At 50.7% G+C, this 23201-nt stretch overlaps 1 protein-coding gene and 1 non-coding gene across 4 annotated transcripts; both read left to right on the top strand.

The window, feature by feature from the left end:
- Positions 1–23201, top strand: MED24 (mediator complex subunit 24). 3 transcript variants are annotated; one of them, XM_055407787.2, is made up of 27 exons: positions 1–50; positions 470–658; positions 746–828; positions 8844–8882; positions 9233–9306; positions 9672–9904; positions 10048–10104; positions 11543–11654; positions 11809–11959; positions 12262–12375; positions 12841–12888; positions 13495–13577; positions 13883–13969; positions 14258–14369; positions 14848–14990; positions 15504–15541; positions 15952–16034; positions 16365–16543; positions 16668–16767; positions 17073–17248; positions 19717–19981; positions 20236–20417; positions 20584–20674; positions 20976–21075; positions 21992–22072; positions 22331–22479; positions 22641–23201. In XM_055407787.2, the coding sequence occupies exons 2-27, from the start codon at positions 529–531 to the stop codon at positions 22755–22757; spliced, it is 3027 nt and encodes a 1008-aa protein (XP_055263762.1). In that variant the 5' UTR covers positions 1–50; positions 470–528; the 3' UTR covers positions 22758–23201. The 3 variants fall into 3 exon arrangements, with proteins under 3 accessions (XP_055263762.1, XP_088685182.1, XP_055263763.1); XM_055407788.2 differs by having other exon boundaries at positions 18–50; positions 359–658; XM_088829056.1 differs by lacking the exon at positions 10048–10104.
- Positions 15777–15880, top strand: LOC129544860 (small nucleolar RNA SNORD124). Its single transcript, XR_008683602.1, has one exon. It is a non-coding gene; the product is annotated as a small nucleolar RNA SNORD124 (small nucleolar RNA).

The following is a 23201-nucleotide window of genomic DNA, read 5'->3' as shown; positions in this document are numbered from 1 at the left end:
TTTATAAGTGCCAAAATGGCGACACCTAGGATCTAGAACTAGATTGTCCGGTAGGCTTAAATTTGGGGAGGTGATGGATGGAAAGGAAATAGGGAATTATAGTTTCAGGGTTGGGGAGGGTGGAGGAAGTGCGGGGAGAAATCTGGATTTGGGGTAGTAGTGGCTGAGGAACGCAGCAAGAGCTAAGGGGCATATTTAGGCAACCGGAACTGGCTTAACCCCTTGCTGCCCATTTATTCTTTGTATTAAGCCCCTTTGACACTCTCTTCTTACTGCTCTTGTTTAAAGAAGAATGGTTCAGGAGGGAATAACCTAATAGGATCCCTGTTTTTCCCCTTCCCCCTTTTTTCCTTTCTAGTTCCACTTCCCTTGAATCTACCTATATCGACTCCATTCCATCTAAGTCTGCGCTCCACCCCTCATCCCCCGGCCCGGTTCTTTTCCTCAGAATCCCTTTCCCTTTCTCTAGCTTGATTTCTCCAACCTCAAGGCTGACCGCTACCAGTCCGGTCTCCTCAGAGTGAAATCATGAAGGTGGTGAACCTGAAGCAAGCCATTTTGCAAGCTTGGAAGGAGCGATGGAGTGACTACCAGTGGGCAGTCAACATGAAGAAATTCTTTCCCAAAGGAGCCACCTGGGACATTCTCAACCTAGCAGGTCTTAAGTGAAGTAGGAAGGAAGGATGGGAGGGCTAAACCCAGAAATGTTGTAACACTGAGTCTTCCTTTGTTATTCTCCTTGCAGAAGCACTAATGGAGCAGGCCATGATTGGACCTTCCCCCAATCCTCTCATCCTGTCTTACTTGAAGTATGCCATTAGTTCCCAGGTAAACTCTTCTACCTATTCCAGATAGGGTTTGAAGGTGAAAGGCTTGGAATACAGTTGTCAGCTCAAATTTTATAGTTGAATTTGTTTGAACACATCCTTTCTCTGAAGCTCAGTTTTCTTGTGAAAATAATACTACTCCGTTGGTTATGATGAATATTACACTAATTTACTCTATCAGTAAATATTCACATATGCCCTGGGGATTTAGCTGTGAACAAGGTCTAATCCCAGCGCACAGGTATTTGCTGCTGCTGCTGCTAAGTCACTTCAGTCGTGTCCGACTCTGTGTGACCCCATAGACGGAAACCCACCAGGCTCCCCCGTCCCTGGGATTCTCCAGGCAAGAACACTGGAGTGGGTTGCCATTTCCTTCTCCAATGTGTGAAAGTGAAAAGTGAAAGTGAAGTCGCTCAGTCGTGTCCAACCCTTAGCGACCCCACAGACTGCAGCCCACCAGGCTCCTCCATCCATGGGATTTTCTAGGCAAGAGTACTGGAGTGGCTTGCCATTGCCTTCTCCGGCACAGGTATTTAGTACTCACTAAATATAGGCATGTGAAGAAGCAGTCAATCATAGGATGTGATTATGATATAGGACAGAGTACTATGGGAGTACATGGGAGGGATACCTAATCCCAGCTTGAGCAACCAGGGAGGAAGTGATGTTTAAACCAAGACTTGAGTGTTGAGTGGGAATTAGACAAGGAGATTGATGACAGTGTACAAAGCAAAGAGAAAAGAATATGCAACGGTTGGGAGACAAACATCACATGATATTTAGGAATTGAAAATAACGTGATATGGCTAGAGTAGGGTAGGGCTTCCCTGATGGCTCAGTGGTAATAACCTGCCTGCCAAAGCAAGAGACACTGGTTCGATCCCTGGGTCAGGAAGATCCTCTGGAGAAGGAAATGGCAACCCACTCCAACATTGTTGCCTAGGAAATCCCATGGACAGAGGAGCCTGGCAGGCTACAGTCTATGGGGTCCCAAAAGAGTTGGAACACCACTTAGCAACTAAATAATAACAATGGCTAGAGTAGCAGTTTTGGCCTTAGGGCATTTTATACTCTTAAAAATTGAGACTCCTGCAGAGCTTTTGTTTATATGTATTATATCTATTCATATTTACCACTTTAGAAATTAAAAAATTAAATACTTATGTATTTAAAAGTAATAAAAAGTAAACCTATTGTATATTAATATACATAACGTTTTAATGAAAAAGTAACCATGTTTTCCAAAACAAAAATGAGTAAGAAAGTGGCATTGTTTTACATGTTTGCAGATCTCTTTAATTCTGGCTTAATAGATTACAGCTGAGTTCTCATAGCTGCTCTGCATTCAGTTGTTTCAGTAGGCTGTTTCAGCTGAAGAAAATCTGGCCTTGCATGTCAGATATTTAGCTTGAAAAAGGAAGAATATTTTAATAAGCCTTTCAGATAATTGTAGATATTCTAAAAGGTTTATTAAAATTTTCTTCCCGTTTAATTAACCTTGAGTTTTAGTAACTATGTATGCCTATGTCACTAACATCCAAAATAAGATAGACCATTTTCATTCTCCCAGAAAGTTTCTTTGTGCCCTTTCTAATCCATCTTCCTGTAACCACTAAATGTTTTCTATTCAGTTCAGTTCAGTCGCTCAATCTTTGCAACCCCGTGGACTGCAGCACACCAGGCCTCCCTGTCCATCACCAACTCCCCAAGTTTACTCAAACTCATGTCCATTGAGTTGGTGATGCCATCCAACCATCTCATCCTCTGTCGTCCCCTTCTTCTCTCACCTTCAATCTTTCCCAGCATCAGGGTCTTTTCAGATGAGTCAGTTCTTCGCATCAGGTGGCCAAAGTATTGGAGTTTCAGCTTCAGCATCTTTTTCTGTACCCATAGATTAATGTTGCCTGTATTTGAATTTCATAGAAATGAACTCATATTTAGTATTAACTCTTAATGCTCTGTCTTCTTTTAACATAAATGTTGTTGAGCTTTATGTTGTTGTGTATGTCAGTAGTTCATCCTTTTTTGAATTTGCTGAGTAGTATTCCTCTGGTGGCATGTAGTTCTTATGCTTCCTTTTTCCTCTTGGCATCAAGTCTCATTTCCATGTTAGCACATATTCATCTACTTTTTTTCTTTTTTGGCTGCGCTGGGTCTTCGTTGTGGCACACTGACTTTCTCTAGTTTTGGCTCTCAGGCTTCTCTAATTGCAGAGCGCAGGCTCTCGAGCACTGTGACTCAGTAGTTGGAGGCTCTCTAGTTGTGGTTCACGGGCTTAGTTGCCCCTTGGCATGTGGGATCTTAGTTCCCCAGCCAGGGATCAAACCTGTGTCTCCTGCATTGGAAGGCAGACTGGACCACCAGGGAAGTCCCTGCCTTGTTCTTTTTAACTGCTGCATACTGTTCCATATATACTTAATTTAGGTTGTTTAAATTTTTTACCATTATAATCAGTGTTTCATTGAATGTTCTTATACTTAACCTCTCTGCGTATGTGGCACTGTTTGCCTAGGATAGATACACAGAAATGGAGTTGCTGGTTTGAAGAATGCACGTGTGTTAAATTATAATCGATCCTGCAAATTGCCCTCAAAAGATAATTCTATTAGTTTACACCTGCTCCCTAGTGTTTGAGAGTATTTCTCCATACCTTTTCCAGTGTTGATATCTTTTAACATTTTTTTTTCCAGAGAGACAAAAAATTACAACATATTATAAGATGTATTTCCACGATTGTGATGATGAGTGTATTTTTTCATATGCTTATTGGCTCTTTGTATATATTCTGTGAATTACTTATGAATTTCATTTGCCCATTTTTCTATCATTAGTTTCTTTATTTTTTTAAGTAGCAATTTTGTGTGTGTATGTAAGTGGTAAGTCACATTAGTCGTATTTGACTCTTTACAACCCCATGGACTGTAGCCCACCAGGCTCCTCGGTCCATGGGATTTCACAGGCAAGAATACTAGAGTGGGTTGCCATTTCCTTCTCCAGGGAACCTTCCTGACCCAGGGTTCAAACCTGCATCTCCTGCTTGGCAGGCAAATTCTTTGCCACTGAGAAACCTGGGAAGCCCATAAATCACATACCATACATTTTATGCATTTAAAGTGTACAGTTCACTGATTTTTAGTATATTTAGAATTGTGCAACCATTGCTGCAATCAACTCTACCATTTTCATCACCCCAAGAAGAATTCTTACTTACTGATTTTTGTGTCTTTTAATATGTTGTATCTTGTAATTATTGTCTGTTATTTATGTTTTAAATTTTCTTTCTATCAGTTTTTAAACTAGTTTTCTTTTCTTAGCATGCAGAATTTTATTTATATTTTTTTGCAGGGAGTGCAGTGCCACGTGGCTTGCAGGATTTTAGTTCCCCAAACAGAAGTTAAACCCAGGCCCTTGGCAGTGAAAGTGGAGAGTCCTAACCACTGGATCACCAGGGAGTTCCCTAGAATTTTAAAAGTGTATTTGTTTTCAGATTTAATTGCCTTTTTTCCTCTATATGACTTTCGTCTTTCATAAGGGCTTCCCTACTCCAGGGATCAACATATAATCTTTAATTTCTGCCAACACTTCACTTTGTTTAACCCATTTAGAATTTATTCTGATATGAGGAAGAGATCCAAATTTATTTATTTTTCCAAATAGACAATTAGCTTAACTGCCTTAATTGAATAAGCCATTCTTTTTTATATCTTAAATTCTCTGATAGATGAGAGTCTATCTCTTGACATTCTAGTATGTTTCATTAGCATATTTGTCTTTTCTTGGACTGTTGCTTTACTATTTTAATTACTATACCTTTGAAGCATTTTTGATGCTTGTTAGGCAAGTGTTCCCTTAGTTGTTTTATTTTTCAACAATTTCTTGGCTGTTTTCAGGCATTTTTCTTTTCCAGTCAGATTTTAGAATCAAGTTAAATTCTTAAAAAAGCCTATTGCATTTTTTTTTTTTTAAGCCTATTGCATTTTGATTGGAGTTTCCTCGACTTTGTGGATTTGGGGAATTCGTAGGTTAATTTTGGAGAGATCACTGCGGTTGTAGTTTGAAGAATGAGTTGGAGGGAGGTAAGACAGAAGGCAGCAAGACAGTTTAGTGTGGCTTTTTTTTTTTTTCTGTAAAGGACCAGATAGTAAATACTTTCAGCTTAGTTGGCCGTATGGTCTCTGTTACCACTGTTCTATTGTTATTGCTCAGAAGCACATACTGGTGACATATAAATAAATGGATGAGGCTGTGCCCTGTCATAACTTTATTTACCAAAAAAAGGTGATGAACCAGATTTAGCTTGCAAGCTGTCATTTTCTAGCCCCTGATTTCTGCTGTTGCAGTGATTTAGGTAAAAGATGATACTGGCTTAAATTTGAGAAATGGCAGCAGGAAAAAAAAAAAGGATGAATTCAGGAACAATTTAGGAAGTGGTACTGAGAGGGTTTGGTGATTAATTGGATGAAGGGTGTGCAGGAGAGGAAGAAGTCAAGGCTAGTGTCTCAGTTTCTGATTTGGATATCAGATGGCTGATGGGATCTCAGGGAGACAGTGGGAGAAGAGCAGGACCGTTATCAGGGTTTGGTTGCAGGTAAGGGTGGAGATGCCTTATTTGATTCTGGCCTCATTTCATGGAAGGTGCCTGTGTGGGTTGTCCAAGAGTAGACACTCAGTACGCAGTTGAATATCAACGTTGGAGACACAGAAGGAGAGGTCGATGCTGGAGTGGCAGTTTAGGAGTTGTCAGCCACAGGTGATAATTGAAGCTATGGGCAGGGATGAAATTTACCCAGAGAGAGCATGCAGAGGGAACAAAGAAGTGACCCAAGCCATATTTCTAAGGAACTAGTCACATTTCAGGAACATACATAGGAAAATAATTGCTCATAGGAATCTGCAAAGAAGGGACTAGTGAGGAAAGGAGGAAAGCAAGAAGGTGTGATACTAAGAAAAGCCCAGGGGGGCTTCCCTGGTGGTCCAGTGGTTAAGACTCTGAGCTTCCATTCCAGGGGGTGCAGGTTTGATCCCTAGTCGGGGAACTGAGATCCCACATGCTGTGCAGTGTGGCCAAGAAAATATGAAAAAAAGAAAAGCCCAGGGAGGGGAGGGCCGAAGGATGAGGAGGTGTTCCTGGGGTGAGATGCTGCTGAGAGGTCAGTGAGATCAGAACTGAGAAGTATCTATGGGGTTTGACAACAAGTTTGTTGATGAGCTTAATGAGAGATTCACGCAGTGGTGGTAAGGACAGAAGTGATTGGAGTGGGTCACATTGAGAACGGAAGCTGGGGAGGTAAAGGGTAGAGAACCCTTATGACTGAAGAGAGCATGGTGGTTAATTGGAAGTATACGGTCTGCGGGAGGTTCTTGTGAAAATAGAAGAATCTTGAGATATGTAAACTGATGGGAAAGGCAAGAGAGGGTGGAGGCTGAAGTACCAGTGAGCGAGAAATAAATATATTTGAAAGACCTCCCTGCCTTACAAAGTGCAGTGCAAAATTAATAATTTATTCTCCCCTCAGAGTCAAGAGGCTCTCTGGTCCAGTGCTATCTATGCATGTAGAGGGCACTTAGGAGCAGTCGAGGGCGTTGAATATGAAGAAGAGAGAGGGGATTAGAGAGCAGCTGCAGGGTCCCTCTGGGCTGGCCAGGTGTGCTCTGGGCCTTGTAGATGGGCTCCAGCCTCGGGGGCTGGTGGTAGGTTAGAGCTTCTGTGTTGATAGATATATTCGGACTGGGATAGGTTATAAGTCCTGCTGTGAAAAACAGTTCACCATGTGGAAAGTATTTTTAGGTCTCTGAAGTAGCAGGGCTTTCTTGATACTGTTAGCAGAAATTTACCGAACAGAATTCTCAATTTGGAGACCAAAAATTCATAGTAACTGATGGCATCCCTTAAACGTACAGATTGGGGGTTTCCTCTTGTAGTTTGGGGTCAGTTTCCAGTGGGAATGTCCAGCTCCCCCTTCAGGTCGGTATCCAGCAAGGTTCAGTTCACTGCCAAGCTCTTGCTATGGGGACATCAGTTATAAATAAACAAACACTCGCCTGGAACGTTACAGTCATCCTGCCCAGGCAGGCTCCCAACTTTCTGGCCACTGTCAGACACCAACTATGGCTTCACAGCATGACCCGCTGAGAGTGGCACTAAACACTAATTTGTGTATTTAAGTCTTCTGTGTGTCTTGCTCCTCTTTATCCAAGAATACTGGTTAAAAAATGTCTGAACGGAGAGCAGCCTGTTCACGTGATGGAGAGATTATACGTGGAAGCCATTGCCAAGCATGTAAAATTCACCGTACTGAGGCACTGAGGGTGACTTAGCCTTCTTTTAAATCTTTGGAAATTTCTCTTCCTCTGTGAGGCAGGTGATTAGCCTGACAGTTTCTATCAGTATATTCTGCTTTTTATTTTGATATATTTTGCCACTGATTTTGAGTGTAGAGTTGGAACTCTTTTCTGTCGTCTTATTCATATTTGATCAGCATGCTATAATTATTTTTTTAAAAATATGACAACTTAAAACTCTCGGTAAAGTTTGGTTTCATTCAGGCCAGATTATTTCTTTTGAACTACGTCTCCAATCTTACAATGGTGATAAGTAGGTTTTACTAATAGAAAATTGTGTTTAGGTAAAAGTTTTTTTAGAATGCTAGTTACTAGAATTTGTCAATCGAAAGCAGTAAAAACTTCCTGAGGGCCTACTATGTGATAGTCCTCGGGCTAAGTTCTGGGGAAGCATAAATTTAACACTGTTTCTATTCTCAGGGAGAATGCCACTGTTCAGGTGGCATTTTGCAAAATATGCCTTGTAGTTAGGTTAAGTGAGATTCCTTGGTCAAATAAGTTGGAAAAGTATTGCTTGCCTCACCTCCAGTGATCTTAGAGATTTTCATTGTGTACGAGTTACATTAATGGGTAAGAGGAGTCCTACAGTAAAGAAAGCTCTTTGCTGAAAGAACCCTTTACTTTAAAGATAACTCTATTTGTATATGTTTATTTCAGAGTTTCTCAAATTCATATCACACAGAAGCTCTGTATACGTGTGCGCATGTGTAAAATTTCTTAACATCTTGAGGACCCTTTGGAGCAACATCTCCTAATAGAACTTCCTACAATGATAAAAATATTCTACTGAGTGCAGCCAAATAAATAAATAAAAATACTAAAAAAAGTATTCTATATCTGCACTGTCCAGTACGGTAGCCACTAGCCCCATGTGGCTGATGAGCACCCAAAATGAGGCTAGTATGATTAAGGACCTGAATCTATAGTGTTATTTAACTAATTCAAACTTAAACAGCCATGTGTGGCTGGCTGGTGGCTTCCCTATTGGACAGTGCAGCTTTGGAAGCTACTTTGGGAAATATTGTTCTGAGGGTGTGTTTTTACTTATTCATTCTGTAGACATTGTCGAATGAAGACACGTAGACTGTCTTCAAGGAGCTTCTAGTTTGGTGGGGCAGCAGGTGTCCACGGTGTCATGATGGGTCTAAGGAGATTGCTTAGAGCACTGAAGGGAGGACTTCAGCTTTGGGTGATGTCCCAGAGGGGTCCTAGAGAATGAGTGTGTGTAATGAAATTCACTACCAATTTCAAAGTGTAAATGCTACCTGTTCATTGAGGGAACAGTTTGTATGTCTCCAGTTCTTGTCCAAATAAAGTCACTCTTGGTAGGAGTTATAGCGGTATCCTGACATGTGTTTCCATTCTCCTGCCCACCAGCAATCAAACCTTGTACTGTGTGCTGAACAGTGAGTGGCAGGCAGGCGTGAAACATGGCCCCTTTGAATCCCCCAAATGATCTCAGTGCATTTATGCTGGTGCTGTCAGTCAGCGTGAGTTTGACAGAGCAGGGGTGGGCATGATGCCTGGTGTTACTGCCTGTCTTAGGGGCTTGTGGAAGGCCTCTTGAAGGGGTTGAGATTTTCAGATAGCTGCAGCCACTTTAAGTGCCAATGTTTGTTCCTCTCGATTGCACACACCAGTTGTCTGAACTTTATCTTTCTTCTTTCCCTCCAGATGGTGTCCTACTCCTCCGTTCTCACAGCTATCAGCAAGGTACGACCACAGCCACTCACAGCCTGGGTGGGGGGGCAGGGGACAGAGATACAGTGGTGACATATGGGGCCCCACCTCCTTGACTGCTCTGATCATGTGACCTCTGGGCCTGGACCGTGAACACAGCGTACCTCTGGCTGGCATGGCCGCCTTCCATTAGAGAGTGGGGGATCATGGCAAGTGGGGGGTGGCAGTTAGGCAATTTCCAACACCGAAAGGATGCCGAGTGTGAATCTTGGGTTTGGAGGAAAGATGAGCAGGGCTCCTGAAGGTGCCAGCTGCCTCATGTGGGAGACGGGGAGGTGGGGTGACCGGGACACTCCATCGCATCACCTCTGTTCTCTCCGCAGTTCGATGACTTTTCTCGGGACCTGTGTGTCCAGGCTTTGCTGGACATCATGGACATGTTTTGTGACCGACTAAGGTAACGGCAGGAGCGAGGGGCTTGCAGCCTTCCAGCGTTACCTGAGTGTAAAGGAGAAGCTCCTGGCATGCAGGCTCAAACCATCTCTGTGGGTTCCCACACTTCTCCCCGCGTTGCTCTTCTGCACCCACCCATCCCCATCTTTTTCTACTTACTCTCTTAGGGCTAAAATGCCTCTGCTCTATTTGGAGTAGCTCGTTTGAAATCGTATCCAGTGGAAGCCGACAGGGCAGTCTTCCCCAGGACTTTGCTAGCTTCCCAAGTCTCTTCCCTAGTAAGGGAGGGCCAGGCACTCTGGGGAACATGGGTGTGGGTCGGGTTTCAGCCTGTGGAGCGGAGACAGATTTCACATCCTTTCCTTGTAGCTGTCATGGCAAAGCGGAGGAGTGCATCGGGCTGTGCCGGGCCCTGCTCAGCGCCCTCCACTGGCTGCTGCGCTGTACTGCAGCCTCTGCAGAGCGGCTCCGGGAGGGGCTGGAGGCCGGCACCCCAGCGGCCGGAGAGAAGCAGCTTGCTATGTGCCTGCAACGCCTGGAAAAGACTCTCAGCAGCACCAAGAACCGGGCCCTGCTCCATATCGCCAAACTGGAGGAGGCCTGTATGTCCCCTGGTTCCTTGAGCCCCACCCGCTATCACTGCCATAGCCGGGTCTTTAATTGAGAGGGGAGAGGCAGGATGCCATCCCACTTTTTTCCAGGAGGATCTGAAATCATCCCACTTCCTTTTTTTTCTCCCCATAAGCATTGCATACATCCCAGGGACTTGGGCAGGGTGGCACCCGAGCCAATCAACCAACAGGTATTTACTGAGCATTATTGTATGCCCAGCACTGTGCCAGGTGCTGGGGGTGGGGGGTGGGGGGCTACCAAAGGAGCATGTGGCAGGGTCCCTGCCCTCAACGAGCCTACCTGCTAGTGGGGAGCAAGGCTAGTATCTAGTATCCATGGAAAAAATGAGCAGGGAAGACAAGCTCACCATCCATCCTTCTGTTTGTCTTCATGTTACTCATCCTCTGAAAGCAAATGACGGTTGTGTTTGAGTGTTGCCTGAAAGATCCCTTTAAATGCAAGACCAGTCTGCTCTCGGGCCTGTTGTGCCATTTGCCTCTCAACTCAAGTACAGATATTAAATCCTGGAACCCTCCAGAGCCCGGGGATCAGACAGATCACCTGGTGGGAGGGAAGACGGGTATTGCTGGACATGGGGTCCAGAGCCCACAGTCTTGCTGATGAGGCTTGGGATCACGGAAGGAACTCTTGTTCTTTGTAATGAGAGTGGGAATGGGTTACACCCAGATAGATCTTTAGGACCTGGTTGAAGAACTAGTTCTAGGATTCGTGTATTTATCACTTCTGAAAATATGGTTTAGTGACTGTGAGAAGTCCAGAAAGATGATCACTGTGAAGAAATGGGCTCTGTGGACGGTTTCTTATCTATCTTGAGCACTTGATGAATGTTTATTGGCTGAAAAATGAATGAATTTTTGACTTAATTTTATTGGCTCTCAGGTCTTATCTTTTTCTTCTTTTTTTCCCCCTATGCTCCATGGAGGTTAATGGGCTAGTTGGTGCCATTATTCATCATTTGACCCTCTGGAAGTGTTAACTAGGTTAAATGACTTACAATTAAGTGCTAAACTATACAGTGTAGACCATGAGTTCAGGCATTTAGGAGCAGGAGATCAGTGGGTTGGACCAGTTGGGTAAGTTGTTAAAGGAGCTGGGGCTTGAACAGTGACTTAAAGGGTAGTGTGAGTGTGAGAGGCAGAGGTGAGTGGAGGGGCTTTTCGGAGGGGCCAGCGAGAGCAAAGGCCCAGGTAGGGAGCGGCCAAACTCAGAGGCTGTTTAGGAATCCAGTTTGACTGGGGCGGAGAGCAGTAGCCACTTGCAAGGCTGGCCCAGTCTTGAAGTGACTTGGGGCCGCCTCTTTGTTCGGGCCACTGGACTGCAAGCCCCCTGGGCCTCTCTGTCACTGCCTGTGTTCTGCTGTGCCGAGTCTCTGAAGTCAGCTGCGGGCGACCCCTAGGAGTCAGGCCTCTGGGAATTGTTTCTAGTGGTTTCATCATTAGTGCTCACCCCCGCTTCTGGAAACAGTGCATGCTGCCCTCAGGTCCCCAGCCTCCATGCCATCCTTAGGGGAAGCCTCCCCACGTGGTTCTGTGGGCCCTGGGGTTTGGGTCCAGTCTCTCCCTCTCCTCAGGTTCCCATCCTCCTCCGCATTTCCTTCTCTCTGCCAGCCTCCTGGACAGCCATCGAGCATTGTCTCTTGAAGCTTGGTGAGATCCTGGCCAATCTCAGCAACCCCCAGCTCCGGAGCCAGGCTGAGCAGTGTGGCACGCTCATTAGGAGGTACCAGCGCTCGGGGTGACACTGGGGAAGGGAGGGAGGGAAGGCCGCGGGGGTGGGAGGGCAGACGTGGCCCCCGGCCCCCACCCCTCTGCTCTCACCGCCTTGCCAGCTCTGCCTCGCTCCCTGCATCTGTCCCCTGTATCTGTCCCCTCAGCATCCCCACCATGCTGTCCGTGCACTCTGAGCAGCTGCACAAGACTGGCTTCCCCACAGTCCATGCGGTGGTCCTGCTCGAGGGCACCATGAACCTGACCGGCGAGACGCAGCCCCTGGTGGAGCAGCTGATGATGGTGAAACGCATGCAGGTGGGAGGCCGGGGTGGGTTCTCTGTCCCCACAGCAGGCTGGCCGTCCCAGGCAGGAGGGAGGAGTCTTCTGGTCTTTCCTGGGAGATGCAGGGTTTCTCTTGCTTTGGGGCAGATCATGGACCCCAGTCTTGGTTCTGTCAGGCGGAATGGCTCTGCCGTCTCACCTGCCATCCCTGGTTCTTGCTCAGGAGTCAGGGAGGTGTCTATGCTGCCTGGCTCTGAACTGCCGGATCCCCAAGGGTCAGGAGACTGGAGTAGGATGGGCACCCTCTTCTTCCTCACCCTTGGGTCTTCCCACAGCATATCCCCACCCCACTGTTCGTTCTGGAGATCTGGAAAGCCTGCTTCGTGGGGCTCATCGAGTCTCCTGAGGGCACAGGGGAGCTCAAGTGGACAGCTTTCACCTTCCTCAAGGTACCTGGGTACGGGAGCCACAGAGAGCCACTGTTGGGATGGTTCTCAGGAGGGGTGGCAACCCCCTGGACCTCTGCCCCAGGCTTCTCCCCTCCAGCTTCATGCCTACTTGCCAGGTCCCCCATTATCCAAAAGCCCCAAGGCTCTTCTGCCCCCTTGGCAGGCCCCTTCTGTGTCTTGGCACACAGGTGCCATGAGAGCAGTCCTCAGCCAGGTTGGTGCGGGGCAGCTCTGGGAGCCCACTCTCACAAAGGGCACTTCCTCACTGAGCCATGGAAGCGAGGCTCCCGGGCTCTGAGGCTGAGCGCCGGCATGTCTGATCTGGCTCTTAGAATGCTGTCACTCCCAGGGCAGGAACGGCCCTGTCTCCACCCAGAGCAGGGGGACTGAGGGAGTGTGCCTTTCGTTCTGGGTGAGAGAGAAAGGAGATTGAGCTTCCTGTTTTTCTCCCTCCTCACCCTCCAGATTCCACAGGTTTTGGTGAAGTTGAAGAAATACTCCCATGGGGACAAGGTGAGTAAAAGAAATGAGATGGCGGGACTTCCCTGGTTGTCCAGCAGCTAAGATTCCACACTTCCAATGCAGGGGGCCCGGGTTCAGTCCCGGGTCAGGGAACTGGATCCCATGTGCCATAACTAAGAGTTTGCACGCACGACTAAAGATCCCATGTGCTGCGTCTAAGACCTGGCACAGTCAAATAAGGAAAAAAAAGAAATGGGGAGTGGGCATGGGAACAGGTGAATCCTTGGTTCTGCTCTGGAGAAAAGGGCCAGGGAAGGGTTGCATGACCCGAGCTGGGCAGCAATTCATTCTTGTGAGGGGGCGGGCTGGAGGCGGGGCCGTCCCTGAGCTTCTGTGTATCCATGCACAGAAGGCAGCCAGGCCGCTCAGGGGCGAGGGTGCCCGAGATGCCCACGGCCGGAGTCCCAGGGCCAGGGTGCAGGACACTGACACCCCATCCGATTCCCGTTCGGTCGCTGGAAGCCAGGGGTGGGCACAGCCGGCTTGGTGGCCACTGTACCCAGCAGTGTGTCCTCGTGAGCCTACAGCGCAGGCCGTGGGCGGAGCGGAGCACCTGGAAGCCAGATGGCAATTTCTGGCTTTACTTTACTCTGGCAGGACTTTACTGAGGATGTCAATACAGCTTTCGAGTTCCTGCTGAAGCTCACACCGTTGCTGGACAAAGCCGACCAGCGCTGCAAGTACGAGGCCCCCTGCTCACCTGGCTTTACTGGAAGGAGTTCTGGCTCTCCCCCTGCCCTTTGTGCCCATCAGTGCCAGGGGACCGTCTGCTTGTTCGCTCCCCTTGGCAGGGGCAGGAGGCAGCCACTCCCTGGTTGCTGAATGCCCGAGCCCCTCTGCCTTCCCTCAGGCACTCACAGTGGTCTTCCTCCTAAACAAAGGAGGATGTCAGGCAGGGCCTCGCTTCCTACCCCATCAGCAGTCGTCCCTGCAACATGCCCCAGGGATGTTGCATCCCATCCCCCGTCATCTTTTTCCCTCACAGCTGTGACTGTACAAATTTCCTACTGCAAGAATGTAGCAAGCAGGGGCTTCTGTCTGAGGCCAGTATGAACAACCTCATGGCCAAGCGGTAAGTGGGAACTCCCTGGGCTGGCCCAAGGGCCCCTTGACCACCTGCCTCGTGTCTAGCCTGGGCCGCTGGGTGCCTTTTCTCTCCTATCTAGAGTTTGAGTGTGGGTGACAGGAACCATGCCAAGGGTTGCCAGGGACAAGAAACACTGATTTCTGCAGACCAGGGTTTTGCACTGTTAGGGTTTTAACTCTCACCCTTCTTTGATTCTGAACTGGACTAGGGTATGTGTCAGGAATTCATCTCTGTTCCTCTTACCTTCTCTGGACCAACTGGTCCTGGCTACAGCAAAGCAGATCGGGAGCACGCCCCTCAACTGAAGTCAGATGAAAATGCCAACATCCAGCCCAACCCCGGGCTGATCCTCCGCGCGGAGCCCACAGTCACCAACATCCTGAAAGTGAGCTCGCCCATCCCTGGCCACCAGGGTCAGCCCTTCCCTCTTTCCAGGTTCCCTGTACTGCCAGATGAGTAAACAAGCCCCAGACCTCTCTGTCTTCTATTTTCTTTGGAATTTGAGAAAGGGGGAAGGCGAGGGAAGTGCCCTAGAAACGAGTGTGTGTTGAGCATCGCCAGTCAGCCTGGCGCTGTGGTGGGTGCTTTGCTTGCTTATGTGGAAACAGTGCCGAGTCTCCCAGCAGAGAGACCCCAGTCTGGCTCACACTGACCCTCCACTGCTCTCACCCCAGTCTAGTTGAGAACGGTGGATCCAAGAGCAGAGGATTCAAGAAACAGATTTCCAGCTTGGAGTCAGTTGTAGGGTAAATTGCAGGTCGTGGTCTCCCATTGAATGGAGACAGGCAGAGAAAGAAACTGCGGCTAGGCTGTATCTGGGAAGTTCAGTGTTCTCCAGGACCGGTGTCCTGTCTCGTCGCCAGACGATGGATGCAGACCACTCCAAGTCCCCGGAGGGGCTGCTGGGCGTCCTGGGCCACATGCTGTCCGGGAAGAGCCTGGACTTGCTGCTGGCTGCTGCCGCTGCCACTGGGAAGCTGAAGTCTTTTGCCCGGAAATTCATCAAGTAAGGAAGGTCGAGCCCCTGACCAGGGTCTGGGAGGCATGTCTGAAGGAGGAGAGGGCAGAAGAAGGGCAAGGTCTCCTTAGAGATGCCAGGGCAGGGCATCCTAGCTGGAGACTGGGGAAGGGCTGGTTTTCTGAAGTGAAGAGTGTTCTGCTTTTCAGCCAAGGCTGGTGCGGAGGAGGTGTTTGGTGAGGCGTCGAGGTGTTGAACAGTGGATGGGGAGAGATTGCTTTCATACCCACTTATTGATAAGGGGCTCTCACCTTCTGCTGACCTTCTGGATTGACCTGGAATTTGGTGTATAGAACGTGACTCCATTCAGCAAGCAGTTCTCTAGGGCTTGGAATCTTTTAAAATGGAAAGAATTCTTGTCTCTGTAGCAGTGGTGGTCCTTTTAAGTTGAACCCACAATTCAGACTCCAGCAATCGCCTCTGAGTGGGCAGAGCCCCCGCCCCCAGCCGCTGCTCAGCCCTCACCCTGGCTGATGCCACCTGTCTCCATTCCTTCCACAGTTTGAACGAATTCACGACACACCGCAGCGAAGAGAGCAGTAAGTCAGCTCTGCACACCACAGACCCGGGGGTGCTGAAGGAGGGGTGGGAAGGAAGAGAATGCCTTTGCTCATCCTGGGGGGCTGTGTGCTCCCCTGGGGATGACTGACTGGCGCTTTGGGGACGTCTCAAAAGAGGGTCATGCTGGGAAAAGCATTCTTCCCAGACCACCGTCTGTCTCTCTCCATCAGCATAATGATTTGGTCAGGTGTTGCGGGGGAAGGAGGGTTTCTTTGGTTCCAAGGAAGGGATGATGTTCCAACTGAAACTCAAGAAAAGGATTCTGAGCCTCAGAGCTTTGAAGGAGCCACTCGTTCCCTGACCTTCCTTGAGGTAGAAAGACGACCTTGGGCCAAGGCCTTCGGGCCCCTGCCTGAGGCTGCGGGGTCAGCCTTCTCATCCTTCACAGCCAAGGCGGCCTCGGTTCGAGCCTTGCTCTTTGACATCTCCTTCCTCATGCTGTGCCACGTGGCCCAGACCTATGGCTCAGAGGTGAGTGAGAGGGAGCGGTCAGGATTGGGGCACCGAGCGGATACAAAGGAGACATAAACAACCGATAACTTTTCCCACCTCACCCCTGCCCCCCTTGTGTGTCCCAGGCCAGTTAGTTCTCCTGGCTGCAGAAACTCAGGTGCCAGTGCCCCAGTCTGCAGATGCTCCCTTGTCACGTCCTGAGTGCCACACACACCACCAGGTGGCAGCAGAGCCCCTGTCTTTCTCCCTTAGACCAATTAGTCCCCAGTTCTTCAGGCTGGGGCGGGGTAAACCACTGGGCAGGACACCAGGTCCAGGGTGCTGCGCCCCCACCCCCTCCTTCCTCAGGTGATCCTGTCCGAGTCAAACACAGGAGGAGAGGTGTTCTTCTTTGAGACCTGGATGCAGACATGCATGCCTGAGGAGGGCAAAATCCTGAACCCCGACCACCCTTGCTTCCGGCCCGATTCCACCAAAGTGGAGTCTCTGGTGGCTCTGCTCAACAACTCCTCGGAGATAAAGCTGGTGTCAGTGGCTGGGCGCCTGCTCCCGGGGTGGTGGTGGGGGCAGGCTTGGACCCTCTCCCTCAGCCCAGCCCACGCCCGCCCACCCCTGTGGTGATGTTTTCTCCCACCCCCACCCCCCGTGTAGGCAGATGAAGTGGCACGAAGCCTGTCTCAACATTTCGGCGGCCATCCTGGAAATCCTCAACGCTTGGGAGAATGGGGTGCTAGCCTTCGAGTCCATCCAGGTAGTCCCCGATTTCAGCAGCCTTCCCTCTTCCCTAAGGCACAGCCAGTCTTTAGTAGTTTGCTACATTTCATAAAAACAAAATGACCCTCCAGGAGCCTGTGTGTGGGTATTGGTCTCCCCTGTAGTCAGAGTCTTAGCTACCCCCTCTCACCAGGTGACTTTAGGGAAATCAAACTTGTGGTGAAAAGAGGCGTGGACGTGGCCCTGGACCTCACTGCTCTGCTGAGTTGCTCACAGAGGCCGGGGCAATTGATGACCAGGGAGGGGGCGAGAGCCCCCAGTCACTCTTTTTTCCTCCCCCAGAAAATCACAGATAATATCAAGGGGAAGGTATGCAGTCTAGCAGTGTGCGCTGTGGCTTGGCTCGTGGCCCATGTGCGGATGCTGGGACTGGACGAGCGTGAGAAGTCGCTGCAGATGATCCGCCAGCTGGCAGGGCCGCTGTACAGCGAGAACACCCTGCAGTTCTACAATGAGAGGTCAGTGACCCGTCCCCTCCCTTCTTGAACTCTGCAGGTCTGTTGAGAGAAGTCAGCCCCTCCAGTAAACCCTCTTCCTCCTCTTCTCTCTCCCTCTTTTGAAAAATCGTTTGTTTATTTGGGCTACACTAAGTAAATCGGTCTGCGTTGCGGTGCGCGGGCTCCCTCTGGTGGCGGCGAGCAGGCGCCGCGCTCTGGTTGTGGTGTGTGGGCTTCGCGCTGCCGTAGCTTCCCTTGTTCTGGCGCACACGGGCTTGGTCGCTCAGGACATGTGGAATCTTCCCACGTTAGGGATCCAACCCGTGTCCCCTGCACTGGCAGGTGGATTCTTAACCACTGCACCGCCAGGGAAGTTGCCCCTCTTCTCATGGCTCCCCAAACATGCCACTCGCCTGCTCACTCACGTGCTCAGTCGCGTCTTCACTCACTGACTCTGCAATGCTTGTGTGTCTTTGTGCTGGGCGTGTTTATAATCCAGCATCTGCTGTGTGTGTGCCGAACTCCTGCCCGCAGAGAGCTTGAGTCCCGGGGGACTCGCTGCTGGGAACAGTGCTTATCTTAGCTCTGTGCCTCTCTGGGAAGTATAGAGCCTCGCTATAGTGTTTACAGGCTGTGGGCCTGTCCACCCTCTCCCTACCCTGCCCCAACCCCCATCTTCTGGGACTTTTTCTTCCCTGGACTTTTCAGAGACTTGGAAGACCTCCCTAGCAACTTCAGTTGTTCAGAGTTCAGAGGGTGTGGGTTTGTTTACCCATCCAATAAGCTTTTTTAAAACACTGTGGTAAAAAAAAAAACGTAATCTAAAATTTACCACCTTAACCGTTTTTAAGATAACAGTTCACTTTTCTTTTTTCCTGACCACGCTGAGCCTTTGTTGCTGCACGTGGGCTTTCTCTAGTTGTGGTGAGCTGGGACTACTCTTCATTGCAGTACATGGGCTTCTCATCGTGGTGGCCCCTCGTTGCAGAGTGCGGGCTATATAGGGCGCTTGGGCTCAGCAGTTGTGACTCTCAGGCCCTAGAGTCTGTAGGCTTCAGTAGTTGTGGCACACAGGCTTCGTTGCTCTGTGGAATCTTCCCAGCCCAGGGATCGAACCTGTGTCCCTTGCACTGGCGGATGGATTCTCCACTGTACCACCAGGTCCAGCGGTATGGTTCAGTAGTGTGTTAAGTATATTCACATTGCTGTGAAACATCCCTAGAATGTTTTCATCTTGTAACTCTGAACCTGGACCAACAAAACCCCTTCCTGTCCTTACCCCAGGCCCTGGACCCATTAAACACCACCCCTTCCTGTCCTTCCCCAAGCACCTGGCAACCACCATCCTAGCTTCTGTTTCTGTGAATCTGACTACTTTAGGTCCCCCATATAAGTGAAATCCCATCATGTTTATCTTTTGGTGGCGGGCATACCTCACTTTGTATAATGTTCCTCAAAGTTCAACCACATCATCGCATGTGTCAGGACTTTCTTGCTTTTTTAAGGATGATATTCCATATGTATATGTTATATTTTGCTTATTTGTCCCTCAGCTGATGGACACGTGGGTTTCTTCCACTTCTTGGCCGTTGTGACTAGTGCTGAAATGATTGTGGGCGTGCACCGAACCTTAAGTTATGAGTGACGACCCACAAGATAGCCATCAGAATGTCTTTTAAGAGAAAAAATGGAAACAGCTGACATGCAATCAGGAGGGTCTTTTTCCCCTGCCTTCTTCTCTGTTCCTCCCCTCTTTCCTCATTCTCCTCCCACAAATCAGGGTCTCTTTTCTTTGATATAATCGGTCTGAACACCCTAACTGCTGTCTGGGAAATCTGTGGCTCCATCCTGCAGGTGGGAAAAGTGGCTATGAAAGTCATGGTGACTTTCCCAGAGCCACGCAGTGCTCCCTGAATGGTTAGCTCTCAGGCCCAGGCCTGCATTCACCGTCAGAGACTCCTGTCATGAGGAAATTCCTGGATGTACTTATATTTGCCCAGCTACCAAGGGCCGGGAAGAGTCTTGTGGGGCAGCCCTTGGGCCCCTGTCCTGGAAGTGACAGTTTACTTTGGGAGGAAGCCAAGGCCGGGTGGGGAACCCCCCGTAAACACTCAGCCTAGAAGGAAGTGATTGTATTTATCAATATTGACGCCAGAGGATTGGCAGGCCCGGGCCTGGAGGGTGGGGAAGTTGGAGGGAGAGACAGAGCGAAAAAAAAAGTATGAATATATTGCTGAAATGACCTGAGAGACAAGTGCCCCACCGACCGCCCGTAGGCTCGGTGCTGGCAGGGGGCTGGTGGGGTCACATCTGCTCAGCGTTTGCAACTTCCTCTTGTCCCCTCCCTCCCTCAGCACAGAATAGGGCTGATTCCCCGGTTCCTGGTTCCGTAACCCTAATCCTGGGAGGAGTGGGGCCTGGATGTTTCCGCCCCGACTTCCACCCGGGCTGTTGAACCTGCACCTCTGGCCCTCTCTCCCTCCCCCCAGGGTGGTGATCATGAGCTCCATCCTGGAGCACATGTGTGCGGACGTGCTGCAGCAGACCGCCACGCAGATTAAGTTCCCCTCCACGGGCATGGACACCATGCCCTACTGGAACCTGCTGCCCCCCAAGCGGCCCATCAAGGAGGTGCTGACGGACATATTTGCTAAGGTGCTGGAGAAGGGATGGGTGGACAGCCGCTCCATCCACATCTTTGACACCCTGCTGCACATGGGTGGTGTCTACTGGTTCTGCAACAACCTGATTAAGGTACGGGAGTGATGGGGGTGGGCTGTGTGAGCAGGCGTCCTCAGACTGCCAGAGATAGGCCCGATGGGACTGAGCTGATCTGGTTGTCTGGCTCCCCTACCCCCGGCCTGGTGAATCCCAGCTCGAGAAGGCTCCTTGGGCTCCAGAGGCCAGTCCTCGCCTGGGGCGCTCCTGGGCTCTCAGGGGAGCTGTGGGACATCATCGCCCTGTGTGGAGGGTCCTCAGCTCCTGGGTCCTCCTCCCCTGCCCCCCAGGAGCTGTTGAAGGAGACGCGGAAGGAGTACACATTGCGGGCGGTGGAGCTGCTCTACTCCATCTTCTGTCTGGACATGCAGCAGGTGACCCTGGTCCTGCTGGGCCACATCTTGCCAGGCCTGCTCACTGACTCCTCCAAGTGGCACAGCCTCATGGACCCCCCTGGCACCGCTCTCGCCAAGTAGGGTTCCATGCGGAGCCTCCAGTCCCCTAGCCTGGTGTTGGGCGCCCTGCCTGGGCCCCACCCTGGAAGCTGGACTGTGGGGAAGCCCTGTTGGGTGGGGCCTGGTCAGCAGGCACAGAAGCCCCCTTTGATTTTCCCCCTTTCTCCTGGACCCCTTTGCCAGGCTGGCCGTCTGGTGTGCCCTGAGTTCCTACTCCTCCCACAAGGGGCAGGCGTCCTCCCGCCAAAAGAAGAGACATCGGGAAGACATCGAGGTAGGAGGGTACCCCTTCCCGTTCCCTTTCCCGCAGACATGTGCTGAGCCTTTCTTTTAAGAGGCGCCTTCCTGGGCACAGGCAGCCAGGCATGGCCTCTGCCCCTGGGCCACTGTATCGGGTAACTGTGTGGGAGGGTCTCTCCCTAGGGTGGTGGGAGGGTGGGGAGAGGGAAGGTGCCCGCTGGGAGATGCAGCCTGCAGCCTGTGGGGACTTGACTCCCAGCTGAGTTCCAGCCCCCTCCCTCATCCTGGGAGATGTGAGGGTGCAGGGGTGGTGACGTGACTCCCCTGCCCCCCAGGATTACATCAGCCTCTTCCCCTTGGACGACATGCAGCCCTCGAAGCTGATGCGCCTGCTGAGCTCCAATGAGGAAGATGCCAATATCCTTTCGAGTCCCAGTGAGTGTGCGGACAGGGCCAGGCGGCCGCTTCCTTTCCGGGAGCGCACGCCTGCAGAGAGCCACTCTGTTCTGGCCCCAGCATCCCTCTGGCTGGCCCAAGGGGGTGTGGTAGGCGTTTACCCCACTCTGTCCCCTACGGCTGCTCGGTTTCCTACCCTGGAGACACTGGAGGTTGCTGTGATCGCTCCCTCAGGGTTGGAGCTCTGCTTCCCAGATCCCAGCCCAGCCCAGGGTGCGCAGCTGACCACTCCCCAACCCTCAGCCCAGTGAGTTCACCGCCTCAGGCACAGACTCAAGTGGCCTTGACTCACAGCCCTGACCTTTCTTCCCCTGAAATGGGCCCTGAGGCCTGGAGCAGGCCTGGGCTGGGACTGGACTGCTCCCCGCTCTTCCTGTCAGGAGACCAGCCCTCCCCCACCTGCTTCCCTGGATGTCATCACGCCTCCCTGCCAGGGGGTCTCCTGTGCCATTTAGTTTTTCCTGTTTACAGAGGTTTCTCCTGAGCCTGGGGGCTCTCTGGGGCCTTGAGGGATTAGGGGACCCGCGTGCTTGAGGAGAGGAAAGATGAAGGGTCTGCCATGCACAGACCCCTTGGCTAGTTACTTGGCTAGTGACCCTTGGCTAGTTACTTAGCAAATCTTAGTCTCCGCTGCTTTGTCTGTAAAATGGAAACGTGAGGATTTAGTGGTTTCACCCGTGTATAGCCTGCAGATTGGTGCCTGGTGGTGCTGACCTAACGTTAGTTCTTCTCTCTTATCTGCTTGTGGGGGTGTCTGTATTTGGGGCCCATGTGACTGGACCCAAGGACCTTCTCTGGGTGAGCCCTCCACTCCTGAGGGTGAGAGCTTCCCCTGGGACAGTGGTTTTGATTACAAGAGGCCGTTTCCTCTGTACTCCCTCATTTGTCCCCACAGCTGACCGGTCCATGAGCAGCTCCCTGTCGGCCTCCCAGCTCCACACGGTCAACATGAGAGATCCGCTGAACCGAGTCCTGGGTGCGCCCTCCCACCCCGGCTCCCGAACCTCGTCTCCTCTGCCTCCTTCCCTTCCCCACCCCTGGCCCATCTCCCCTGACCGCCTGCTCTCCTGTATCAAGTCCTTCCCTGGCTCCCCCTCAGCTTTCTTAAGTCCTTTTTCTTTTTGATGTCTCCATTTTGGGGACACCCTTGGCACTTCTTTCTTCTCCCAGAATCTGATGTCTTCCCAAGCCCTTCTCATGGAATTCTTCTCCTTCTCCCCTCTTTCCCACACAGCCAATCTGTTCCTGCTCATTTCCTCCATCCTGGGCTCTCGGACCGCCGGCCCCCACACGCAGTTCGTGCAGTGGTTCATGGAAGAGTGTGTGGACTGCCTGGAGCAGGGCAGCCGAGGCAGCATCCTGCAGTTCATGCCCTTCACCACCGTGAGTGTGCCCCCAGCCCCGGGCCCCAGCCGGCGCCCCCTAGCTCAGAGCAGGTTAGCAAGTCTCAGGAGAGCTCAGGGTCCAGTGGCCAGGAGGGAGGGGCTTCTTCCCCCAGAGGTCACGCCCACTACCACCCTGCTTAGCATCTGTCTGTCTGACAGGTATCGGAACTGGTGAAGGTGTCAGCCATGTCCAGCCCCAAGGTGGTTCTGGCCATCACGGACCTCAGCCTGCCCCTGGGCCGCCAGGTGGCCGCCAAAGCCATTGCCGCCCTCTGAGGGGCTTGGGGTGGCCACGGGGGCTGGCGGGAGGGTTCCAACCCATGCGCCTCAGAAGGGAACATGCAGAATGATGAGCTGTCGTTGCTCACGTTCACATGATGTAACCTCCCCTGGTCGGTTTCCAGATCTTTCCCCGGCTCCTGACTTCTAAGACCTCTAAGACGGCTCCCAATTTCTTTCCTAATTTCCTCTCCCCACTGCCAGTACCTTATGTGTGTGAGCAGCCTGGTTCCTTAACTCAGAGCAGGCTCACTTCAACACCCACCACCTCACCCCCACCCGCCTGCTTGTCCCCCTTCCAAGAGTGGATTTGCCTCTGAGGAAGTTTATGGGTGTGGGGGGAGTGTGTGTGTAATATATATATGTATATATAATTTTTTTACATGAGGCGTGTTTACCTCCTCTCAGTTGTAAATAAAGACTTCGTGGATCCCTTTATAA

This window comes from Moschus berezovskii, chromosome 20, assembly GCF_049115385.1.
Source record: "Moschus berezovskii isolate FMDL1 chromosome 20, NW_MosBer_1.0, whole genome shotgun sequence".
Taxonomy (NCBI): domain Eukaryota; kingdom Metazoa; phylum Chordata; class Mammalia; order Artiodactyla; family Moschidae; genus Moschus; species Moschus berezovskii.
Note: the sequence above shows the minus strand (reverse complement) of the source record. Positions and strands in the feature narration are given on the sequence as shown.

Bases quoted from the DNA above. Each gene is read 5' to 3' on its own strand.
- MED24 (XM_055407787.2), top strand. From the start codon at position 529: ATGAAGGTGGTGAACCTGAAGCAAGCCATTTTGCAAGCTTGGAAGGAG. The intron at 15,542-15,951 runs GTAAGTCAGCTC...CATCCTTCACAG, and splicing joins ACACCGCAGCGAAGAGAGCA to CCAAGGCGGCCTCGGTTCGA. The intron at 22,073-22,330 runs GTGCGCCCTCCC...TTTCCCACACAG, and splicing joins TCCGCTGAACCGAGTCCTGG to CCAATCTGTTCCTGCTCATT.